This window comes from Corvus kubaryi, unplaced genomic scaffold, assembly GCF_017639235.1.
Source record: "Corvus kubaryi isolate FWS band 111438036 unplaced genomic scaffold, C.kubaryi_AGA036_p1.0 37396, whole genome shotgun sequence".
NCBI classification, from domain to species: Eukaryota; Metazoa; Chordata; class Aves; order Passeriformes; family Corvidae; genus Corvus; species Corvus kubaryi.
Window position 1 is genome coordinate 30,553,450 of NW_024581135.1, and position 22,585 is coordinate 30,576,034.

At 39.6% G+C, this 22,585-nt stretch overlaps 2 protein-coding genes across 4 annotated transcripts in view; one reads left to right on the forward strand and one right to left on the reverse strand.

Moving 5' to 3' along the window:
• Window positions 1-1,563, reverse strand: part of MFSD6 (major facilitator superfamily domain containing 6) — a 44,062-nt gene extending 42,499 nt beyond the window's left edge. Inside the window, exon 1 of one of the 2 annotated variants that reach the window (XM_042040698.1) lies at window positions 1,487-1,563. The gene's annotated coding sequence lies outside the window, so the exon portion shown is untranslated. The remainder of the gene's footprint in view (window positions 1-1,486) is intronic. The other variant, XM_042040700.1, reaches the window with a different exon arrangement.
• A 3,353-nt stretch (window positions 1,564-4,916) lies between these two features.
• The window catches only part of HIBCH (3-hydroxyisobutyryl-CoA hydrolase), a 41,526-nt gene continuing 23,857 nt past the window's right edge, over window positions 4,917-22,585 (forward strand). The window contains exons 1-6 of one of the 2 annotated variants that reach the window (XM_042040703.1): window positions 4,917-5,182; window positions 6,256-6,298; window positions 7,146-7,286; window positions 8,738-8,822; window positions 9,717-9,797; window positions 11,800-11,852. In XM_042040703.1, the coding sequence (XP_041896637.1) occupies window positions 5,070-5,182; window positions 6,256-6,298; window positions 7,146-7,286; window positions 8,738-8,822; window positions 9,717-9,797; window positions 11,800-11,852 (516 nt within the window). In that variant the 5' untranslated portion in view covers window positions 4,917-5,069. Of the gene's footprint in view, window positions 5,183-5,302; window positions 5,388-6,255; window positions 6,299-7,145; window positions 7,287-8,737; window positions 8,823-9,716; window positions 9,798-11,799; window positions 11,853-22,585 lie in introns of those variants that run through there. The other variant, XM_042040705.1, reaches the window with a different exon arrangement.

Here is a 22,585-nt window from a genome sequence, read left to right on the forward strand (position 1 = left end):
ATTCTGCATCACTTACATATATGGAAAGTCTGATGCTGGTGAGAAATCTAGTCAAAACCAATGTATGGGTAGAGTTTTGACTTGAGAAGAATGCATGCAACTAACTCAGGTTAGGATAACGTTGATGAGGATTACATATTGTAAAATCTGTATTTCAGATAGTGAAATCAAACCAAGTCAGAAACTCACAGCTGTTGAGGACCCTTGGTTCTTGGAGACTATCAGAGAGACTTTTTAAGAAACAGCACTATCACTTTGCACTCTATACCACAAGTCTTGGAAGTTCTGTTTTCCTATACTAGTTCCACAGCTATTTTCATGTAATACAAGCAAAGCGCCTCAAATAACAACCAGTTAACACAAATAAGCTTGATTTTAATTTCTTATAGAAGCACACGAAGTAAATCTTGAATTAACTGATATTCTGGGACAGTGCTATTTCAAGAGGTCCAACAGGGACAGTATTTTGAAATACGGACCCACATTGTGTGAAAACCACATGCCTTTTTCTCTTCCTACATACAGGCAGCTCTGACTCTCACAGAATCAAGCACACACATTGAGAGCAGAACAACAGACGTGATGACACAACGAGATGCAACACAGATATAATTTGCTAAGCAGACTCCTGAAGTCTGGTAGGCAAGCTTCCCTGCCATCACTTGCTTCATTCCCTGCTTCATTCTTTCCAGACCTGGGAAACTCAACCTTAAGAACTAATTATACAGCCAAAGACACCCTCAGCAGTGAGATATCTTTGGGGTATTTTTTTGGTCCACTAGAAGTTAACTGTCCTACCAAGGAAAAAATGCACTTTCCTCTAGCCCCATTCCCACACACACTCCCTACAGCTATTTCCGCCTACGCTACAGCTCTTTTTAACTGTGTTTAAAAAGCTGAGAGCAAGAGAAATGTGCTGCTGCTGCTAGTGCTCCTCCTCCTCAGGTGGGCGGGTTGGTAGCTGGTCAGTTTTCTGCAGCATTTCTCATTGCTAAATGCGTGGGAGGCTGAGAGCAGAAAGGGAAGGAAGCGGTCCTCTTAGGAAGGGAGGCGTATCAAAGCGAGTGGGAAGCAAATAGCCCCTTCCCACCTGCACATGTGCAATTATATGCAATTGAAAAACGAACACAATAGATCTGCAAGCAGAGCTTTCCAAGCTGTAGTCCTAAAAGGTATCAAACAGCTTGGGTCTCAAAGCCAAAGTCGGGGGTGACCAGATCTCTGGGAAGATTGCATTTTTCACCCATGGAGAACAGGCTCGTGGGGGGGAAAAGGAGGAGGGAAGAGGGCGTTCCTTACAGTTATGGCTTTGTACGTAGGTGGAGGGTGGTTCGGGGAGAGGAGTGACAGATTGCTTGTGGCAGCAGGGAAGAAAGATGTAGGAGGGTGTTTGCCCAGGGTCCCGTCTAACCCAGGGGGTTCTGGCAGGGTGGCTGCAGCACGAGTGCTGTGTCTAAGCCGGGGTGGTGGGAGGAGAGGAACTCACTGCTGGATGGACCTCGCTTGGAATCCTTCCTCGTTGTCTCATCAACACGGCAGCATCTGCAGCAGCACCCAGCCACTCCTACACTTTCCCCGGTGCTCTCTGAGGCCAAAAGAAAATGAAAACTACTTCACTCATCAGCTTCATTATGGATTTGCTTTCCTCCTTTTCCAAACACTTCCTAGTTCCCCACTGATAAGATGGAAATTAACTGGTGAAGAAAAAAAAAGGGGAAAATAAAAGTTGATTTTTTTTCCCCTCCCTTACACACACACTTTCTTGTTACAGGAGAAATTCACTACTGCATGCCATTAGCTGTGCCCTCATTCCAAATCTATGATTTCAGATGTTGCATGGATGCATTATCTGAAAGATCTCTGACCAAAAGCCCCGGGGAAGGCACTCTGTTTGCATGAGATTACTCAGGTTACAGACAAAAGCAAAAATTTGTTTCTCCATATTATATAGATGTTTCAGTCCTTCCCTGGGTTGGCCTGCTGTTAGAGAGTGAAGAAACAGATTAGTCTTCTGCTTACTTTAAGTCTACTTCTGCTCTCAGTGACATCCCTGGAAGACTCTTACTGCAGACCTGAGCCTTTACTATTAGGTACCCGAGCTGGCACGAGGAAATTTCAACCTGTGTAACCTGTGGGGGTGTTTTAGAGGGCTGTCAGCTGAATCTGGACAGAGAAATAACGATGTGAGGATTGTTTGTCAGCACAGTAACAACCAGTTAGCAGGCATGAACTGGAAGTTTTCCCATTCTGTTCCTCCAACCTTCACAGACTCATTTTTCCTTAACCTTCACACGCTGTAAGGATGCACTTAACTACCCACACATAGAGAAATTAGATGCCAGCTGTTAGACCAGCAGAGGAAAAGACTGAATTTACAACAAGCCTGGACACAGCAGCATGGGGCATGATGAAGTACCTGTAGCATTTATTATCTGGTCTTGGTCAACTACTCTGGGACCTCTCAGAGGCAAATGCGAGGCACAAATTAATGGTTAACTAGGGGTGTACAGGTGGCACACAGAATGCAGCTGAGCTGCTCTTGGAATTCTTCTTGAGAGCAAGAGCTCCCACATTCTAAAAGTATATGTTTTTCTGGAAAAGAAACAATGACAACAAAAAAACCAACCAAAAACAAAACTGAAAACATCTGCTCAACTCTGAAGACCTCCTACAGTCTGCAACTTGTTTTCTCTTTTCAAACCTGCTGAATGCGCTGCCAGGAAATTTCTCCAGGGGGAGGAATTACACGCTGCTTATCCTTCTGGCTATTGCACTTACACACTCTCAGTTCCTGGCTTGGTCCAGTGTTGTGCAGCCCTCTTTGCCAATAGTAATATCACCCACAAACTCCCAGGTTAAAGGTAATCTCATTCTGCTTATTCTCAGGCAACTCCATTATTTTCACTCTTTTTCCTATTTCTACTTAGAGAACTCTTTTATTTACTTTTTAGAAAGCATTTGCACTTTGATATTCCACTCTGAAAAAAAATGGAGTGTGCAGGAGGACTATTGAAAAACAGGATGATATCTGAGTTACTTTTTGGACAGGATTGCAGTCAGCTAAATGGCTGTGAAAAAATAGCATTTTTCTAACACCTAAGAATTCCCTGCCCCCAAAAAAACCTATAGGTAAATTCAAGCCATCACCAGCATGTTTAAAAATGAGGGCTCAAGGAAGATGGCTCTTTTGTTACCAGCCCTTCTTCTTGAAAATGACTTAAAAAAAAAAAAAGAAGGGAAAGAATTGAAAGAAAACATTAAGCATAAAATCAATGTCAGCACTGTGGAGAGAAATCAGTAGTTTTCTCAAGACAAAGCTTGCTGTTACTTCATTGTTTACAAAGGAGTAGGCCCACCTGTGTCTTGCATCAGACATACAGCTGGAAGACCACAAAGGGTTTACACCATTGTTTACACTGAGGACAGGACGAGAACAGATTAAAATCAGCATAAGTAAAAGATGAATCAGATCACCAACTTCTATTTTGGACCCCCAGAAACAAACATCCCGTGTAATCATGTCCTGATCACAGCCTTGCCCATGTGCAGGTGGAATTTGTTAGGAGATTTCCAGGGGTTTCAAACAGCCTCCACCTGCTCTTACCCAAGGTTAGCTGCCATACAGCCATTTCTTCATTTTCACAACAGCCCTAACTCAGAGATTATTCCACAGAAAAGTTCTTTTCATATTTTTCTGTGAAATGTAGAGACTTTCAGTCACAGGAAATGAGAAACAAAAATGTTATCTGCTTATCAAACTCCCTGTAATTGGTTATGCCTGGATGAGAGCTGCAGAGTTATCCTCAAAAATACATTTTTTTATATGTATCTAAATCAGGGTTCAGGTTTGGCAACCGTGATAATTTGGCGTCGTTTAGTCTGGTTTAGATTTAATCGCATGGCACTTGGTACAAAGCAGGATATAGGGCTGTCTGTACTCAAGATGACACTAATAAGCTGCATCATTGATTATCATATAACCTTTAGGTGAAAGTTTGAATAGTCAGGATCACCTAATGAATTCTGCAATTAATTAGTTTGCAGTAGGCAGTCTCTCAGTGCCTGCAAAAGCACCTCATGTCCTGTTCTCAGTTACTTTTTGTTCACATTGTACAAGACTGAAAACCGAGACTGCATTAATACAGAAATGTTCTGTATTTTTTTTGTGTGTGTGTCTATTTAGTTAGATTAAAATTTTTACAACCAGATTTAATATACTCTGAGAATGACTGCAACAGAAATGCCAACACAGATGACGCTGATGTAAGCAGGGGGCTGAATCATTTTTGAAATGAAGAGCAAGGTTGCCCTCTGGAGACTTCTCGAGAAGTGCTTCTGAGAGCTGGGATTTTTTTTTTTTTTCTTCCAGTAAAACAAATTTGCTAAAAGGTTTTAAGATTTTTGTTTCTTTTAAATACAAATGCGAATCAAGGCAGCTGATGCTAAGAACTTGTTACACCAAGAGCTGATGAAGCTACGTTTCAACCTAATGCACTGTATTGTAATTTAATCAATGGTTCATCGTGTCTTTTCAATATCAGTCTCATGTTGGTATGTGTCAGCCTAAAAAAAAAATTCATGGTACGGTCTTAGTTACTGAAATCAAAGCGAATTTTCTATTATTGACTCCTAGCGTGACGGCCATAAATTCTCAAGTGCCTTAATATTTTATTTTTTTTAAAAAGGCAATTTTCACAGCTGCAATTTTTGAGTCCTCTTATGCTGAAGACACAGGCTGTATTTGAGCTTACAGTTGTCTGTAGCTACTGTTGGGACAGTAACCGTGCAAGTTCTCAATCCGTGTATTTACCTTGACGGATAAGCAGCTCTCGGTGGGCTGTTACATTAGAGCGGCTCCTTACTCCCACCCCCCTCGCTGTCCGTTTGTCCGTAGCTGTGAGGGCAGGTGCAAAGGATCAAGAGAAGCCGGGAGGTCAGAAATTAAGAAATCAGTCTTACTGCTGAAAATAATAAGCCGTCTAAATGCTGCTCCAGCGCACGAAGTTCAGCTCTGAAGGCAGTTTGGCAATGCGAGCTTTCCCCACCTTGAGCAGCAACCACCACGGGTGATGTTATTGCTACACGCGGCAACACTCGCTTCACCGACAAAGCAGCTGCATCACCTGCTGCCCTCACACTTCCCGGCCTTATCCAGGACGGGGAGCAGCACCCCTTCCCTCCGGTAAGAAATCTGCCTTCGTTAATAGAAAAGGGCTGTTCTTGGGAGCGAGCTGGCGGCCGGCCCACGGCGCGTGGGAGCCGGTGCCGGTGCCGCCGCTGGCCCCTCAGAGCCCCGCGCATGCGCGCGGTGCCGTGCGGCGCCGGGGCCGGGGCCGGTGAGGGAGCGGTGCCGCCATGGCGGGCCGGGCGCTGCGGGCGCTGCCCAGGTAACGGGGCCGCCCTGAGGGGCGCAAGTGGCGGCGGGGAGCGAGGGGAGCGGCGGCCCGGGCCGGCCGGGGATCGCAGCCCCGCAGCTGCTGCGAGTTATAATCTGGGCCTACATCAGCCAGGCCTTCACTAACTTTCACCTTCAGAAGCGAGCCTGTGATTAAAAAATAGCGTAGTATGCCGCGGCACTAATGTGTAACATGTAGTTGACTGGGTATGTGCGCTGAAGTAGCTGAAAGGTGAAGTTTCCCCTTCGAGCTCTCTGGTGTCTGGCCAGCACAGCCTTCCTCAGTGGCCGTAAATAAATAATAGCCTCGTTACTCAAAACGAGTGACGTGTTCGCAAAGTTTGACAGCGTGGGTCTCTCCTGTCGCCCACAGCAGCACGAGCACTGGGCGAGCTCTTACATAAACTCCGTGTAAATGTATGTAATAAGTACGTATACACAAGGGCAGGTTTGTGTCATGGAAGCTTTCGGAAATACACGAAGTTTTTGACAAGACTTTTTTTTTTTTTTTTTTTAATTTAAAGTCAGTATTTAAACACGCCCGCACAAAGGTTGTAAATCTTCAAAACACAAAGTGTCAGTCATATCCCTCAATCTCTCTATCCTGGTATTTCCAGGTTCTCCTAACTTGAAAACATTAGTAGCTGACACTGGTGTCTGCTGTGTATTTACTAGTAAGCAAAGAATTTCCAACTGTTTCAATAACAAAACTGTGCCCTAATTTAATTTAAACAGGAGAACGTAAAACAGTAGTGTTCAGAAATTTTTCTGCCATTGCTTTGCTTGACCCAGCTGTCAGATATTTGGGGAATGGTGTGGCTCATTTATGGTTTTAGCTCTTTTTAATACTTCTTTTTCAGGCTAAAGGCACTCAACAGACTGCAAGTAATATTACAACATTTGGTAAGGAGAGCATCATGTTTGACTGAGTTGGAAGCTTCCAGGACTCTTTAGCTCCCCTGAGACACACAGCACATGCAACTTCTAATGTGTCTGCACACAGTGGTTCCGAACACTGCCATTTATTGCTCAGGCATAGTATTGCTCACATCTTTGAGCACTTTGTTACAAGTTTTTATTCTACTGTAAATTAAAGCTTAATTTTTTTGGCTTTACTTACCTTTATAGATAGTTTCTATGTTGGCCTCCATAAATTCCTTAAATATCAGCCTACTGTGAGTGAGAAAAAAGTTCAGGGGATTTGTTCTGTAATGTTAAAAGTTACTTAAAGACAAAGCAGGATGTATATTTGGGTTTGCAGTGTCAAACTACCAGTAAGGATCTATGGAACTGACGTTTTTCTAATTGTTGCAAGTATTTTCAGAATGTCAGTTTTAAGGAACCATGGGTTTGTGTTTTATTAGTAAGATGGGGAATTCTTTGTTTGTTTGTTTGATTTTGGTTTTTGGTGTTTGGGGTTTTTTTTTTTGTGTGTGTGTGTGTTTCTGTTGTAAATTTTATTTAAGTGAACTCAGAATATTACTGTGAAACAATGTGTGGTCTGAAAACCTGTCTGAGGTTTCTAACTTCGAAGGACTCAAACATAAAGTAGTTTCCAAAGAATTGTTTAGTAAATGCAAATAGAAGTACAGTGGGAAAAACTTAGCATACAATTCCAGAATGCATGTTTGTTTTGTGATCCTAAATAGTGTGTTTTGAGAATAAATTTCCATAAACACTTTTGTAAATATGTTACTCAAGTTATCCAGCTGATGACGTTTGCTTTATTTATTTGTTTTTGCCTGCACAGAAAATGTCTAAGCAAACAGATTCGACAGCAGAAGTGTTGTTGGAAAAGAAAGGAGGTGCAGGAATAATAACTTTGAATAGACCCAAGGCTCTCAATGCGCTAAATCTGTCTATGATTCAACAAATTTATCCTCAAATAAAGGTTAGTAGCTCCATTTCTACCCATCCACTATACATATGTTATTTGAAACCGATTTTGAAGTGCAGTTAGACACTTCTTAGGGTACTGATTTAAAGAATGAAAGTTTGTGTGAGTACAATGGGCTCAGATTTATACCATGGGAAAAACCAGGCTGTTTCAAGCAAGTTAGAAAGAGGAGAAGACAGGTCAAAGAAACAAGCTGTCAGACAGAGTTAAATTTAGCATCTCCATAGGTAAATGGACATCCGTGTTAATACCAGGACTGAATTAAGAGCAAGCAGTGCTCAGCATTTGTATGTTCCTTTTGGCAACACCCACCTCGTCAGTTGGCATGCACAGATTTCAAACTGTCCAGTGGTGTTGCCTCTTGATGGAGTGCATGTTTTGTGGGGAGGCTGCATGGCTGAAAATAAAAGATACCAGCCACTGGGAAGCAGGGGGCTGTCAGTGTCGTTCCTTAAATGAGAACTCATGGATTTACAGTCACTGTTTCTACAAGCTAGTGAAGTACCATGAGATTTTAAGCATGAAAGTAGTTCCTTTTAATTTAATGATACTATTTATCATGTGCACAGAGTAAAATTCATTAGATGCCAGTAGTTTTTGGATAATTGTCTGATGCCTTTTGGTATTTTGGTAGATGGTTGTGTTGCAAATTTGTGCATTCTTTGAAGAACATGTAAAGAAAGAAATACTTAATTTGTAGTACTGGGTACCAGGCTTTATTTGAAGCATAACCTTAAAGTTTTAAGTGCAGTTGCTGGCATACAGAAATACCGTGTCCCTCTTTTATCTGGGTACACTTACTTGATTAAGGGACACGTAAACATAATTTCAGAGGAAGGGTGGAATGCCTGAAAAAGGCATCTTTTTCTCTTACAGGTGCACCACTGCTGAAGTCAGGTGCAAGTGTATTTAATTAAAGAAAAAAAATCCAAAGCCCATAGTCTTTGTAACTATCAAAACATACATGGACAAATGGATTCGATCCATTCCTTCATTAGTGTCGACTGCAGTCATTTTGACAAAATCCACTGACAATTTAAATGCTGATTTCTTTGCCAGACATCTTAGGTTTACACAACTTCCATGATTTGGATAGAGACACTGTTACTATATGTCTTCCATATTCCCACCTTTCTGCCCCCGCAGTTTTCCCATTGGGATTTCTGTCAGGCCCTGTTTTGTGGTATGCTGCCTTTCCCCAGAGGCTGGGAGCTGTGCAGAGGTGTTTTTCTGAAATATGTGAGGCAGCTCTGCTGATCTCTGCTCTCATGGTTGAATAGGATGCAGAAGTGGAAGAAAGACACTTAGCTCTTAAGACAAACTATTTAAAAATACAGTTTGATTTGCTTTTTGAAAAAGTAAAGTAAAAATTATAGACACTATGCAGAGGAAGCATTATTTGCACAGATTTTAAGTTCTCTGTGGAAATATTTATTTCTTTTTAGACGTGGGAACAAGATCCTGAAACTTTTCTCATAATTATAAAGGGAACTGGAGGAAAAGCTTTTTGTGCTGGGGGTGACATCAGAGGTAAGGACTATACTCTCTTAAATATTTGATGTCTTTCCCAGTTACTACTTTGTGTTGATCTCCTTTGTTTACTGTGACTTGGGCAAAAAAAGCTTGCTACACAACAGTAAGAGATCAGTTGTGCTGACTCTTATGACACCTTCATGTGCAGATGCTGTTTAAGGTATTTGTCAAGAGACAACTGTCAGGACATTGTATAAAAGTGAAAAAATTACATTTTTATGAATAACTGATAATAGCAGCCAGTCATTCCAGGGAAGAGGGGGTTCTTGTCTCTACCTTTCTCTTCCCAGATTTTCATTACTGACAGCTTCTTTACAAGAAATTTGAGCGGCCCTAACACGTAGCTCTGATAGTATTGGATAATTTGTGTCTGATGTTTTGGATGGCTAGATACAGATCTGACAAGAGGGATCAGTGTATCTGTGATTATTTTTTAGCTATGATCTGCAGGAAATCTCCAAAGTGTCAAAATTAGCAGTTGTTGTAAACTGTCGGTAAACAAGCAGCACAGGTTATTGTTAGATTATGTCATGCTCTAATTGGTTTCTCATTTTTAGTATTTAGAGTCTTCAGTATAATCAGTTTTAAGTGACTGTTCTAAATGTTGGTATGAAAAAATATCACAAATGAGTACTTGACATTAGGAGGGGTTCAAAAATGGACCATACTCTCACATGTATGTGACAAAGTCTCCAGCAAAATACGATTAAATACAGTTTGAGACTTAACATTCGTATTTAAATTTGAGCAAATTTTCTCAAATATAATAAAGCAGGATTAAGTTGCTCTCTCTTTGCTGTAGGAAAAGACCCAACTTGGGTGACATTATTTTCTTTTACTTTATTTTCTATTAAACTTACAGTTATCTTCAGAATTTTTATTTCTCTTAAGCCATCACAGAAGCGGGGAAAGTTGGAGATGAACTATCACAAGATTTCTTCAGAGGAGAATATAGGCTGAACAATGCCATTGGTATGTTAATAGCAATTCTGAAACAGTACAGTTTTCGTAACACTGGCTTCAAATGTAAACTTATCTCTTTGATAATCTATTAAAGACTGTGGTAACATCAGAGAAGTAGTAATTTTTTTTTACTGAGTTTAATACCAGTAATGTAACATATCTCATTTTTATACCTTGCATGGAGAATGTGTTTCTTTTGTTCAAGTTACTGTGACAGCTGCTTTATCCCATCCCATTGTTCTGGTTAGTTCTATTTCCTCTGTGGAAGAATTAGCTTTAGCTGCAGACACTGCAGTTCTGCCCTAAGTATCATTGATCTGCTTCAAAGAAGACCTGAGGTAAAAATAGATGTGTGAAAATCATTAATATTCAGTCAGAAAGCCGAAGATCAAATTATATTAAGGCTTTCCATTTAAATAGACTGCATGAAGGACTAGGGCTGCATAACTCAGGAGTGAGCTGCTTTAGTTTATTGCAAAGAATGGCAAAGACACTGGGTGATGTTTACTGGAGTAAAGCATATTAAAAATGGATATTAATTCTTTAGGGTAAAAGTCAAGAGTTGAAGGTTTTGGTGAGAAGAAAATACTCCAAACATATTTTAATTGAATACAGTTTGAGTTTTAAAATATTGTATCCAGTGTTAGTCACTACAGGAGGACAGGTGAAGGTGTTGCTTACATTGACAGAAGAGCACAGCTATTAGAGTAATTCCTAAAAAGTTGTTTTTACTTTGTTTGACAGTTTTTCTAGACTGAGCATGCTTGTGATGTACCTTTCTTTTCTTCACCAATACAAAATGAAAAAGTAGTTTAAGGTTTCACATAGTTGGAGAAAAATAGTATTACCTTGCCAGTTGAACTTGATGATGATTCTGTTGCAAGGGTATGTAAAAGTCTGTTTTCTTTTTTTTTCATTAGGTGTTCAATATCTATAATGCATCTAATTACAAAACCTAGATTTTTGATAGCTTTAGTATGATTGTATTCCTTTAAGACTGAGTTTTCTGCTAAAAAGATTTATTTATGTCTTCCATTTTACAACTTAAAAATACAGCAGGGAGCTGCTTTCACAGCCTTGGCAATGGGAAAGGCTTTCACTACAGAGACTTAGTTCAAGGAGTAGCATCTACCGCTCATGCATTAGCTTGTATGTTCATCTAAGAACAAAGTTCAAAATACAATTCTCTTAACATTTTCTACCTACTCATTTGAAGGATTGAACTGCCTTTTAAAAACAGGGTTTTTTTTAAACAAAGCTCTATATAGTTGTTACAGAAAAACTCACAACGTGGTTGCGGGGGATACCTGTATCGGCAGTCTTTCTGGACTGTAAGTCTGACCTGAAAACACTGAATACAAGGCAGCTGTTTCATTCACAGTGAAGCTCTGAATCTTTCCGTGAATAGTAATGGAAAGCATTGGGGCTTTAGTTTTATGCCTTCTGAAGGCCCCATCAGATGGAGCTGGTAGTTCAGGACATTGTCATCTGAACCTGCCTGCACCACATTCAGGGTTGTATGCAAGAGCTGGCATGACAGAACATGCCTGCATTGCATTAGTTTATAGTCACATTGTGACTGGAACCTGCCCATACATCTGGCTTTGTAGTAAAGCACTGAAGGGCTGGCACACACCCTGTGCTGTTGTTAATCCAGACTGTGAGAGGGGGTGAAAGGGCATCTGCTGTGTCCCAACATCAGGCAAAGCTCTTTATAATGGCTGAACTGTCAGGTACTCACGCAACAACCAGTCTGACGTTTGATAGTTGTATAATGTTCTCTTACAACACTCACAATCCAGTAAATCAGAAACTAGTGTTTCTTTTCATTTCTTAAGAACTTGATGTGGTACCTTCATTGTAAGTTGATAACATGATTACTGTTTAAATTACCATTTATTTTCTGCTGCTCTTGCTGAAGTAAGACATAGGGTAACGTGTCATGTGGCAGCTAGTCACAGGTCCACTCTTGAAAAAGATGGATGATTGTTTTTCTTTACATTTCTTACAGGGACTTGCAAGAAGCCATATGTGGCACTTATTGATGGCATTACAATGGGAGGGGTAAGTTAAGTACCTTGGTGTGATACCTGATAGATTGTTTTCAAATAATGTAGTGTTCTATCCGTGAGTTGAATGAAGCGCACACAAGGCATTTCCAACATGGCAGTTGAAGAACAAGCATCATCATCTGAACCTTGTCTCTTGCTTGTCAGGGTACACTGCTGCTCTTGTAGGGCCTCTGCTGTTCCTTGATAGCTAATACAAGTGCTTTCTCTGAGGAAAAGAGCAGAATCCCCTCACTGCTGGAAATAACCCTCACAAAGGTTTTCAGAGTACTGAGGGGGAGTTGGTATATCATACAAAAGCTGAGAATAGTTCTCCACTCTAAGTGTATTAAAAAATAGAACTATATAAAAATACATTTAAAGAACAACTCTGAAAAATTGGGAAAATTCTCAGCTACACCTTAACAGACATTCATGAGTTCTATATTTTTCCAACAACTAATCTGGGAATGCATCTACTTTCTCACCTCTGTGGTACTTTTAAAACATCATTTGTGGGATCCTGATTCCACACACACACCTCACCCAGGGCTGCACCTTAATTCTAAAGCAACATAGAGAAGACTCTATCATATTGCTAGTTATACTCAGTGTTAATAATTTTTTCAGCAATTGTTGTCTGTAAATACCATAAGTAGATAGTTAACAGGGCAATGCCGTGCTTTTTTTTACATGCTAAAATTCTGTTCTGTTGAGTTTGACATCTGTAGGATATATTTGCACCATATCAGAGAGTGGACTATAATGATCCTCAGTTATTTTGAACAATGAGTTTGACTAAGAAGCGTGTCTACCCTGTCACTGCTTAGATTTCCATTGTTTTCTGGCACGTCCCTATGATATGGGTGTGGAGTCTATTTAAATCAAGTTTGTCAGAGATAGGATGCAAGAAGTGGAACACTACGTGATCCATGACCTGTCATGACTCTTCCCTTTCCATCTTTCCTTACACATTTCATTTGTCTGTTTTGGTCTTTTCAGCTTGTGATCTAAACACACAGTAGCTCTCTTGCCCTTTGCTTCTTTTCTACCAAGTCCCAAAGATCTCAGCTAGAGAGCCATTCCCCCCAGCCTAGTATACATACATTGTTTCCAGCATAAAGGGGTCTTGTTCTGTAGCTCTTCTTGCAGGAAAAGTACTTAATTGACCAAAGGAGACCTGAAGGTTTGTAGATAAGAGGTAGGGAGTCCATTTATTTTATGGACTTTCGAATAATAGGATGGAAAGCTATGAATGAGCAAAACTGCCCAGCAGCCACTGTCTTTTTAAAGGTCCTGCAGATTGCTCATTATGAATGTGGCCTGAGCAGGAATAGAATTCTGTCCTTTGAAAGGAAAGTGTATTTTTGGACTGAAAAGAACATAATGGAGTCAGATGATTCTGCATTACTAAGATTCTTCATGAATTCTCTTTCCTCTAAAGAGCTTCTAAGAGACAGCAGTTAGTCTGAAACTTTATTTTGGATAACCAAATTTTAGTGCAGGATACCCAAATTTCAGTGGGACCATGACAGAGTTTTAACTGCCATTACGGTTTGAATGACCATATATTTGCTTATCATATACTAGAAGTAGCAATTATCTTTGTGGGTAGGGGATTAGATTTTGACTCAGCAAGTATGCGGCCTAACTTAAGGGAGCAAGTAGATGGGTCTCATATTCCAGAATATTTTAAACTTTTTTTTTTGTGTAACCTTGAGTGCTGTTTGATTTGAATTTGTTAGCACAGCTGCAGTTTACTCTGAGATAATGTACTTCCTACAGGAGTGCAGCATCAAAACACTTCCCCCCACACGCTGGCAGCGCATGGAAGCATCTCCTGATAATTTAACAAAGAAGGCTAGCAGTAGTATTTCTCAACACTGATTAATTTTCATGTGTGTGCTTTGTGTTAGATTTGAGTTGTCTGACACCCTTTTCCTTTCAACCACCTCCCCTGTAGGCAGATGTCTGTAGAACATTTGTCACTTACAAACTACAGTAGATGCCTTTAAAAGATGGACATTCAAGCCCTGGGCTTTAAAAGCAAGTCATTTCAGCTTGGGTTTAAAAGTCAAGGGACACGTCTTAAACACTGCAATTTCACTATAGGCCATTTATCTCTGAATGAAAATGCAAGCAAGCCAGTCTCAACCTTGCTCAAACAAACAGCATTATGCAGATTGCCTTGCTGTTCTTATTTAAAATTACTTAAAAATCACAGAAGTGTGTTAGAAACTCAGTTATTATGTGCTTAGGTAGTAAAACTTGCTACTGGTGCACGGATACCATAGATCCGTGATGGTAAAACCAGGAATTTTATCCAAAAAACGAACTGTTTCCACTTCCTTATTGGCTAGGGGCTGGTAGATGGCTTTGGGAGCTTCATTAGCCAACAGATGGGGCTGTGGAGCTTGTCCTCAGCCCCTTCTTGTCTGTTCTGTAGTTCATCAAAAATTGATATTCAGTATAAACGTATCTTTTTGTACTTATTTGGAGCAGTAAGTTCAAATTTGTAAGACAAATTTGTTAGAAGCAAAGGTGTCTGCAGTTTACTGAAAAATAGTGAAATGAGTTACAAATACCACATTTACTGCTAAAGGACGTGCTCTGCTGAAAGGAACACTGGGCACTCCCATGTTGCTAAAATCTAGTTCACATTTAGCTGATTTCTATCCGTAAATTTTCTTTTTCTTGAAATTAAGTACCCGAACAGTTGACAAGAAATTGTGAAGCCTGTGGTTTTTAAAAATACTGCCTGCAAATGATGTCCTAAGTTTGGTCTTCTTGGTTTTAGAAAAGTCACAATCTTAAGTTCTTTGGAGATGAATATAAGTGATTTATAAGATCAGTCCAAAACTATGGTTTTAAATAGGGCTTTGGCACAAAATATATTACTGTGTCAGATACTCTCTCTAACAGACAAAAAGATTCATAAAATTGTTTTGAAACCTCTTTCAGAGCCAAATAAAGCACACTAGACAGATTGAGTGGTGGCTTTTCAATGATTTGGCTTGGAATTCAAGGTGAATATATGACAGGAAAAAAAAAGATAAACAGGGCGTAGACTTTGGAAGTTGGTGAAAATGTTCAAGGTCACTGGATTAACTTTCAAAAGTTTAAAATATATGTAAAAAAACTTAAGGAGCTTTGCAAAATCAGAAGAACATTTTCAGGAGCAAAGGCCATTGCTTTTAGTTTAGACAGGGATCTGTAACAGCATGAATGAAATACCCTTTTTGCTGTATCGTATTCTAGATCATGCATGGATTTAGAAACTTCCTGAGCTAGGCTTCATTTCAGAACCGTAGTGCTAAATAACCATCAGTGGTCACACTCACTCCCCTCTCTGTACATCTTGTATTTGATGACAGTAAGTAGGCTTGGTGTTCAGAAAGGCCTCTGGCAATCTATTTCCCAGTTCAGTGTTGTGCTTTGTGAAAAGCAATTTCTTGCTGTTTCAAGCCTATTGTTTAATATTATTAAATGCTTATGTGTTTAATTATCAGTAAGGCCAAACTAAAACCCCAAATGCTTATTTTTTTACTGGTGAGTAAAGAGAGTGTTGCTGAAACATAGGAATTCTTGGCTTTGGACAATTTTCTACAGGATTTAATCCTTTAGTCTGGCCTCTTACGCAGCATATTTGCTAAGTTTGTTTTAGCCTTGCTTTAAAAATTTATGATTTTAGTTTTAGGATGAGAAAGCATCTTCCTGTGGGGGAAGTAGGTTTTAACTTACATGGTAACTTGCAACATTTTCAGTACAGAAATTAAGTTTGGTAGAGTTGCTAGCTCTCTTAAATCCTTTGCAAAGCACTGTGATTTTAGTTATTCCAAGCATCTTATTTTCCAATCTTCTTGTTTAGGAAGTATCATGGGAAGTTTTTTCTTTAATACAGAAGAAAATCTGACCAAATTTCCACCTCTGACTCCCCCAGATTGTGAGGCCTGGTTTGTGAGAGCAAGAGCAGTACACAGGACTGACTCCTTTAGTCTTTCCTCAGAGCACCTTAGTAGTACAGACTGGGTGATTAAAATGTCAACCCCTAACTGGGTCTTTGGGTTCATGAGTGGCTTTCCTTTAGTTTTGTCAACACACCTGTCGGTATGAGTTTTTTAGGCAAGGTCTTTTACTTACACTGAGAGTCTACATCTAAGTTAGAGTTTCTTTAGGGTGACTGTTGGACAGCAGAATTTTCTTAAGACCCGTTTAAGTGTTACTTTCTCATGTAGTAATGTGAAATACGTTAAGCTTTAGACTACACAGATGTGTAGAGCTGGAAGGAGCATCAGGATTATTCTTTTGCACTTGCATTAGGGTTAAGTACTGCTAGGTGACTGCTTAGCTGATTTTCACCTAAAGCACTCAGAACTCTCCAACGGCAGGAATTCTGGTTTTTCTAGCTATGTCACCTGAGTGCTTAGTTACTCTTTCAAGCTTGGTTTCCCTAGTGTCTAATATAAGTCTTTAGTATGTGTAATCAGTATATTCCAGTCTTAGTCACAGCTCCCTGTGGACATTTTGAGATACTTGCATTTCTTCCTCCTGGTCCTCTCTCTTTAATAGGGATAAGGATAGCAATTCAGCCTTTCCTATAGATTAAGTCTCTTAGTCTTCTTGCAATCCTCTGGAATCTCTCCCATTTGTGTACTTTACAGTTCATTGCCAGAGACCAGACCATATTTCAGCTGGAGGATTCATCAGTACCAAGTAGAGCAGAATAATTATCCTCCCTTTATTACAGAGATATCCTGTCACAAATAGTCCATGTAAATAGGAGTTTTGAAAGCATCCAGTCCTAGTAGGCCACCACTTCTAGTTCTTTGCAAAACTTCTACTCTCACCTCTTTCCTCTTTGCCTAACATAGACTTCCATCACAGTCCATTCTTTTATTGCTTACCTTTTACCAATTTTAAATCTTCTTCCTTAAACTGAACTCATTTGTCAAAGAGACAGTTTTGCAGAGCTACTCTTTTCTTCAAAGACTACAAAGGAAAAAAAGTACTCCTTTTCTCTGAGTTTCAAGACACCTGAGTGCCATATCAGGTGGCACTAGGCTGATGAGGCTGCCCAGATGTACTGAATCTAGGCTGCGTGTTCCAACCGCAGCCCTTGGCTGCCTTGGTGCAGACTGTGCTGTAGTGTGATACCTTCAGTAGTTCTTTTCACAACAGCATTGCCTTATTTGTACTAATTTCACGGTTGCTGTAAACCTGTGAAAAACATCCAGTCATTTATTCCATGGAAAGCATACTTATCATCTCTGCATTTGATTATGCCTTCCTGAGTGTAGTTATTTTCATTTTGTTAGTTTCTCCAAAGTGAGATAGTTTTGAATCTTGCCCTTCAAAGTGTTTGCCTTCCCCAAAAGTAAACTGTGACTTATAGAAATTCTTGTTACTTCATCATCCAAGCAGGTAATATAGCTGTCAAATAAAATTTCATTAATGATTGGCTTCTGCATGACCTCAGCTGGGGTGCCCTCTCAGTTTTATTGCAAACTGCTGGTAACTCTTAAAATTGTTTCAGAGGATGGTGCCCTCCATTTCCCAGGGGTATCATCTAGGCTGTGCTTCCCTTGCTTGTTTGTGAAAGGAAACTATGCTGTGGATGGGAAAGCATCACAAACACTGCAGTTCAAAACATGAAGCTTTTTCAGAATGCTGCTTAATGAGTGATGTCATTTTAATCAAGGGATAATGCAGGTGTTCCAGGGAAACACATGCAGCCAAATTCCTGAACCTACTCCATAGTTTGGAAATACTCATTCTATTGTGCATCTACCTGTGCATCTTCACTTCTGGAATACAGAATCAGGATTACTGCACCTGTGTTGTAGTAGAAGAGTGAACTCAGTACCTAATATTCAGTTTTAGTTCTTTTTCACATTGCTGCCATTTAATTTTCAGCAAAACATTCCAGATGCTGACATTGTTAGAGGAATCTACTTTTCCTTGTAAATCAGATCCCAGGACCTGATGGGGTATCTACCAATAGTTACAGACGTCTACACTTACACTTTAGTAGGATTTGGTCAACAATTCTTACTACATTAATATTTGTTCTCAAGTAAATTGGTAGTGATGTCATAAGCAGCTTGTATGTTACCATTTTAGTCAATAGAATTTTAGTACACAAAGGAGCTGGAGTTGACCAATAGCTGTCCTTATCCTGTCCCATTTTTATCCAGATTGTGCAGCTGTAACTCTTTAGGAATGTTCCTTTCACTACCAACATATATCTGTTCATGTAAGTTGTGTGCATGTAACTTTTACTCAGAAGTGTAGATAGCAGCATTTGAGACTAACATTCAAAAACTACGAAACATTAGGATTAACCGTATCTATAAAATCTCACTTTTTTGCCCACTTGTGATACAATGTTTAATTACAGGATTGTGCATTTGCAAGTGGATATTGCCCACAGAGCAAAGCTATTCATTCTGGTTTAATTTGGGGTGCAAATTTTATTGCACATCATAGAAAGCTCATGAAAAATTATGATTTTACATAGTACTTCTCTACTGTAGTGGACATTATTACCCCTTTAACCCTTTTTAAAGCTAGGAGACTGGAACCTAGAAATGTCAGTACTTCTTGGGACTTCTCCTGATTCTTATTCTTTTTCTTTCTTTTTGTAAGTATGTCATGCCTCTTGTCAGCCATCATGCTCTGGAGCGTCTTCGGTTTTGTTTTAATTCACACTCTACAATCTGCCCTGAAGTAAAAGTAATTGTCATACTAAACCTAGATAAGCTGCTTTCCAATCCTCTCCCTGCCTGTCCCCCTCTCCCCCTCCCTCGTGCCTGTGTACCACAGAGAAGCTTGTGGCCTGTTTTGTTGCCAGTGCTTCAAAGCTGAAGGCAGCTTCTACGGTGAAATAGAATACAGATTTTGCAAGTACAAACAAATTGTTGTGAGATTGCCTTGTGCACCACTTATCTTCTGAAATATGGGTTGTTGAAAACAATGCTGAGGCAATCCTAAGAAAGGGTTCACTCCTTGCTGCTGTTCCAGTCTCTCTGCCATCTGGCCACGCTGCTCTGCCTGCTTGGCTCTGGTGTATGATCCCAGGGATAAATGGTGCTCTTCATTTTGTGGCTAATCGGACTAGAATGTCAGCAGCTCTTCACATCAACAAAATGTAACCACTGAATGCTCAATGGTTTGCACGTGATGTTATTCCCCAAAGGGCTTATCATAAAGCACTGTCTTGAATACAACTATTTTAAATTATAGCTCAGTACTGGTACAGTAAGTAAAACTCCTTTTCTCTCCCTCTCCTAACTCTACAATGGCTGAGATTTTTGCTGGCTTCTGCACAGATTTGTTCTTTCCATTTAACACCAGACTCTTGGTGTGCTAAAAGTCCCACTATTTTTCTCTAATTCTAGGCCTTCGTATACATGCCTAGCCTCATATTGAGAGTTAGCTCATTATTTCCTTCTCCTTCCCTTTATTATAGATCAAGGAATAAAAGTTCTAAAGGGAATTATCTTTGCCTGCTTCCCTGTCCTTCCATATTTCTGCTCATTTTCCTCAATTCCTGAAGAATTTGAGTGCTCATGTTCTTCTTGAGTTGTAAGACTTTTAATCAGTCTTATACTTTCTAAGCACTTTTTTCGGAGAAAGAGAGCATCATTACAAAAATCCTCTGGATTCACTCCTGTTATCCCAAATAACTGTGCCACCATTTAAATGAAGTTCTGATGCACATACCTGTCTTCAAGAACAAGAAGTGTTTCTTCAATTCTAAGATAAAGCCTGAAAGCTCAGTTGTGCACTGATGCACGTTGCTGAAACACATTACCTCCCACTTGCCTGCCCTCCCTGCAGACATTAGGATGTGATGAGCTGGACATAGAAATCTCTTGCAGTAGCTACATTTTTAGGTGATACAGAAGGACAAAGGGAGAGCTTCTTCCAGAATTTTAGAACCAATCAAAAAGCCACACTTGCTATCTTCTTCTGAATACACATGGCCAGTTAATGTATAAAGAAACCAAATTGGGATAAAAAGAATACTTTCAAATGTAAAACTAGAAAAAGTTGACCTTGTTACTAATTAAAAGCTGTAGGCTTTTCAGATCTAGGTCTTCTTACATCTTCTCTTTTCCTTCTGTTGCAGTACAAGTCTTGTGCCCTTAAAAATTTGTGCAGATTATGATAGCTACCGTAGTAAAAATTGTTAGTGATCACTGAAAGCTTGGGCTGGCAGTAGAAAAACCAAACCTGGGCTTTTAGAAAGTCAGTCTAAATTTGGTTGATAAAGGTCACTCACTGCAGCAGCATTGGTGCATAGAATGGCCTATGTGTTTTTTTCCCTAAGTTTTCCTGTAAGAAGAACCTGACCTAAATGATTGCTATTCATGTAGTTGGATCAATTTGTTTAAATACTTAGGGGTCAGAAGAACAAGACCAAGACATCAGATATTACTACAGATAATCTGTCTCCTGTCAGCTCGTTCTGCTTCTATGTGTCTGTAGCAATTTGGACTGAGACTCTCTAATACATAATCAGTATATGAAAATTAATATTTTATATTTAAATTATATCATATTAATATTTTACGTTTTAAATTACCACACTAAATTACTGAAAAATTTCACATTACCCACTGTTTTTAAAGATATTTTTAAAATACCTGTATAGAGTTGATTTATATGTCAACAGCCAAAGGAAGTGATATTCTAAGTCCAGATTGATCTGTCATGCTGCATTGCTCAGGTTCATTTTGTCATCTTGTCTGTTAGTATCTACAGATGAAAATGAATTATACTCTTTGGAGTAGGCCATAACATTAATGATGAATGAAGATTAATTTTGATTCAATTTAAGATTCATTGTGCCTGGATGCAGGGGGTAATGCTCTTACATCCCTGATTTTTGATACACTGTAGCTATAAGCTCCTGCTGCTTCCTGAATCAGTTCCAATCTGAAAACATTTTTGCTGCACCTTGGCTATTTTTACTCATTTGTATGCAGACATATTTGCCCTTTGTTGTGTTATGCTCAATTGATTGCTACATTTCTTTTTGGTTCTAGCTCTACCAGAAGCTATTCTCATGCAGTTAAAAATGTAAAAAGTGTAGTCACTAGATGGGAGCTGTTACAATAGGTCTTTTACTGCAGTCAATATTGGTATTATCATAACAGTGCTTAGTCAAACAGCTAAAAATTATTTACCAGCCTGGTGAAGGTGACACAAGCAACATTCCTGAAGGCCTTTTCTATTTATGTTTCTTTTGTTGTCTTGCCTACGCATTCCTTACAGTCTGGGATGGATTATTTAGTAAATAGCCAAGTGTGATGTATGGTTTTGCTGTGACACAGGTCTGCTTTTCTGTATGTGAGCAGATGCTTAGGTATGTCATTCAGAAAGGGAGTATTTATTTTGCTCTGTATTTTTCCCTGTTGTGATGGCCCTCAGTTTCTGAATAACTTTCCCAGATGTGATAAATTCTCTCATTTACTAAATGTGGGTCATTCTCAATTTAAGATAATACAGCCTTCGGGACACAAAAGATTCACAGTAGCTGTATTTCATTTCTTCATCTATCGGTCACCTGGTTTTTCATTAGAAAAATAATTTGTAATAAGGTTCTGTATTTATCATGAGAAACAAAATGGAGATCAATGATAAAGTTTCTATACACAGCCACATAATGATTTTTGAAATACAGCACTGAGTAGGCAGTCTTGTATGGGAAAAAAAATTCAGATACTCTACATTCTTTTTTGTAAGCTTGTTGATGAATTCAGACTGAACTGCCTATAAAATTACATTCCTCCCTGAGGTACACTGAGACTGAGTTGAGTTCTAACACTGTTTTTAAGATTAATGCTCTAATATCCATGTAGTAATAAATCTGTAATTTGTAACCAAACCCCTTGATAGCCTATCTCCAGTAATACATTGTCAGACCCTCATTTCTGCTCTTATCTATATTTTTGATTCATATATAAACCCTACAGAAGGAGAGTTGCCATGGTTTAACCCCAGCTGGCAGCTAAGGCCTGCCCAGCCACTACCTCACTCACTCGTGGGCCAGGACAATTGGGAGAGAATCAGAAGTGTAAAAGTGAGAAACCTCATGGGCTGAGATAAACACACTTTAACAGGTGAAGCAACAGCCACACACACAAACAAAGCAAAACGAGGAATTCGTTCAGTACTTCCCATGGACAGGCAGGTGTCCAGCCATCTCCAGCCATCACACGTAATGGTGACCTGGGAAGACAAACGCCATTACTCCAGATGTTCCCTCTGCCTCCTTTTTTCCCCCCACTTCATGTGCTGAGCATGATGCCATATGATATGGAATATCCCTTGGGTCAGTTGGGGTCAGCTGTCCTGGCCTCCCATCTCCTTGGTACCACTAGCCCCGTCACTGGTTGGGTGGGGTGAGACTCAGAAAAGGCCTTGACCCTGTGCAAATGCTGCTCAGTATTAACAAAAACATTTCTATATTATCAGCACTGCTTTCAGTGAAGACAGAACACAGCCCCCATGCTAGGAAGAAGCTACTCTGAAGAAAACTACCTCAGCCAAATCAGCCCAGGAGTTTAAGTTGGTTGCTCATTAATTTCTTTATTCTCCTTAACTTCTAGCCTGATTCTTTAAGTATCCTTTACAAAATTCAAACACTCAGGTGTCAGTGGAAAAACGTTTCCAGCCAGTAAAAGCCTGATTGACCACGGGAGTGTATTACCTTGGAAAAGTTTGAAGGAAGACATTAGCTTT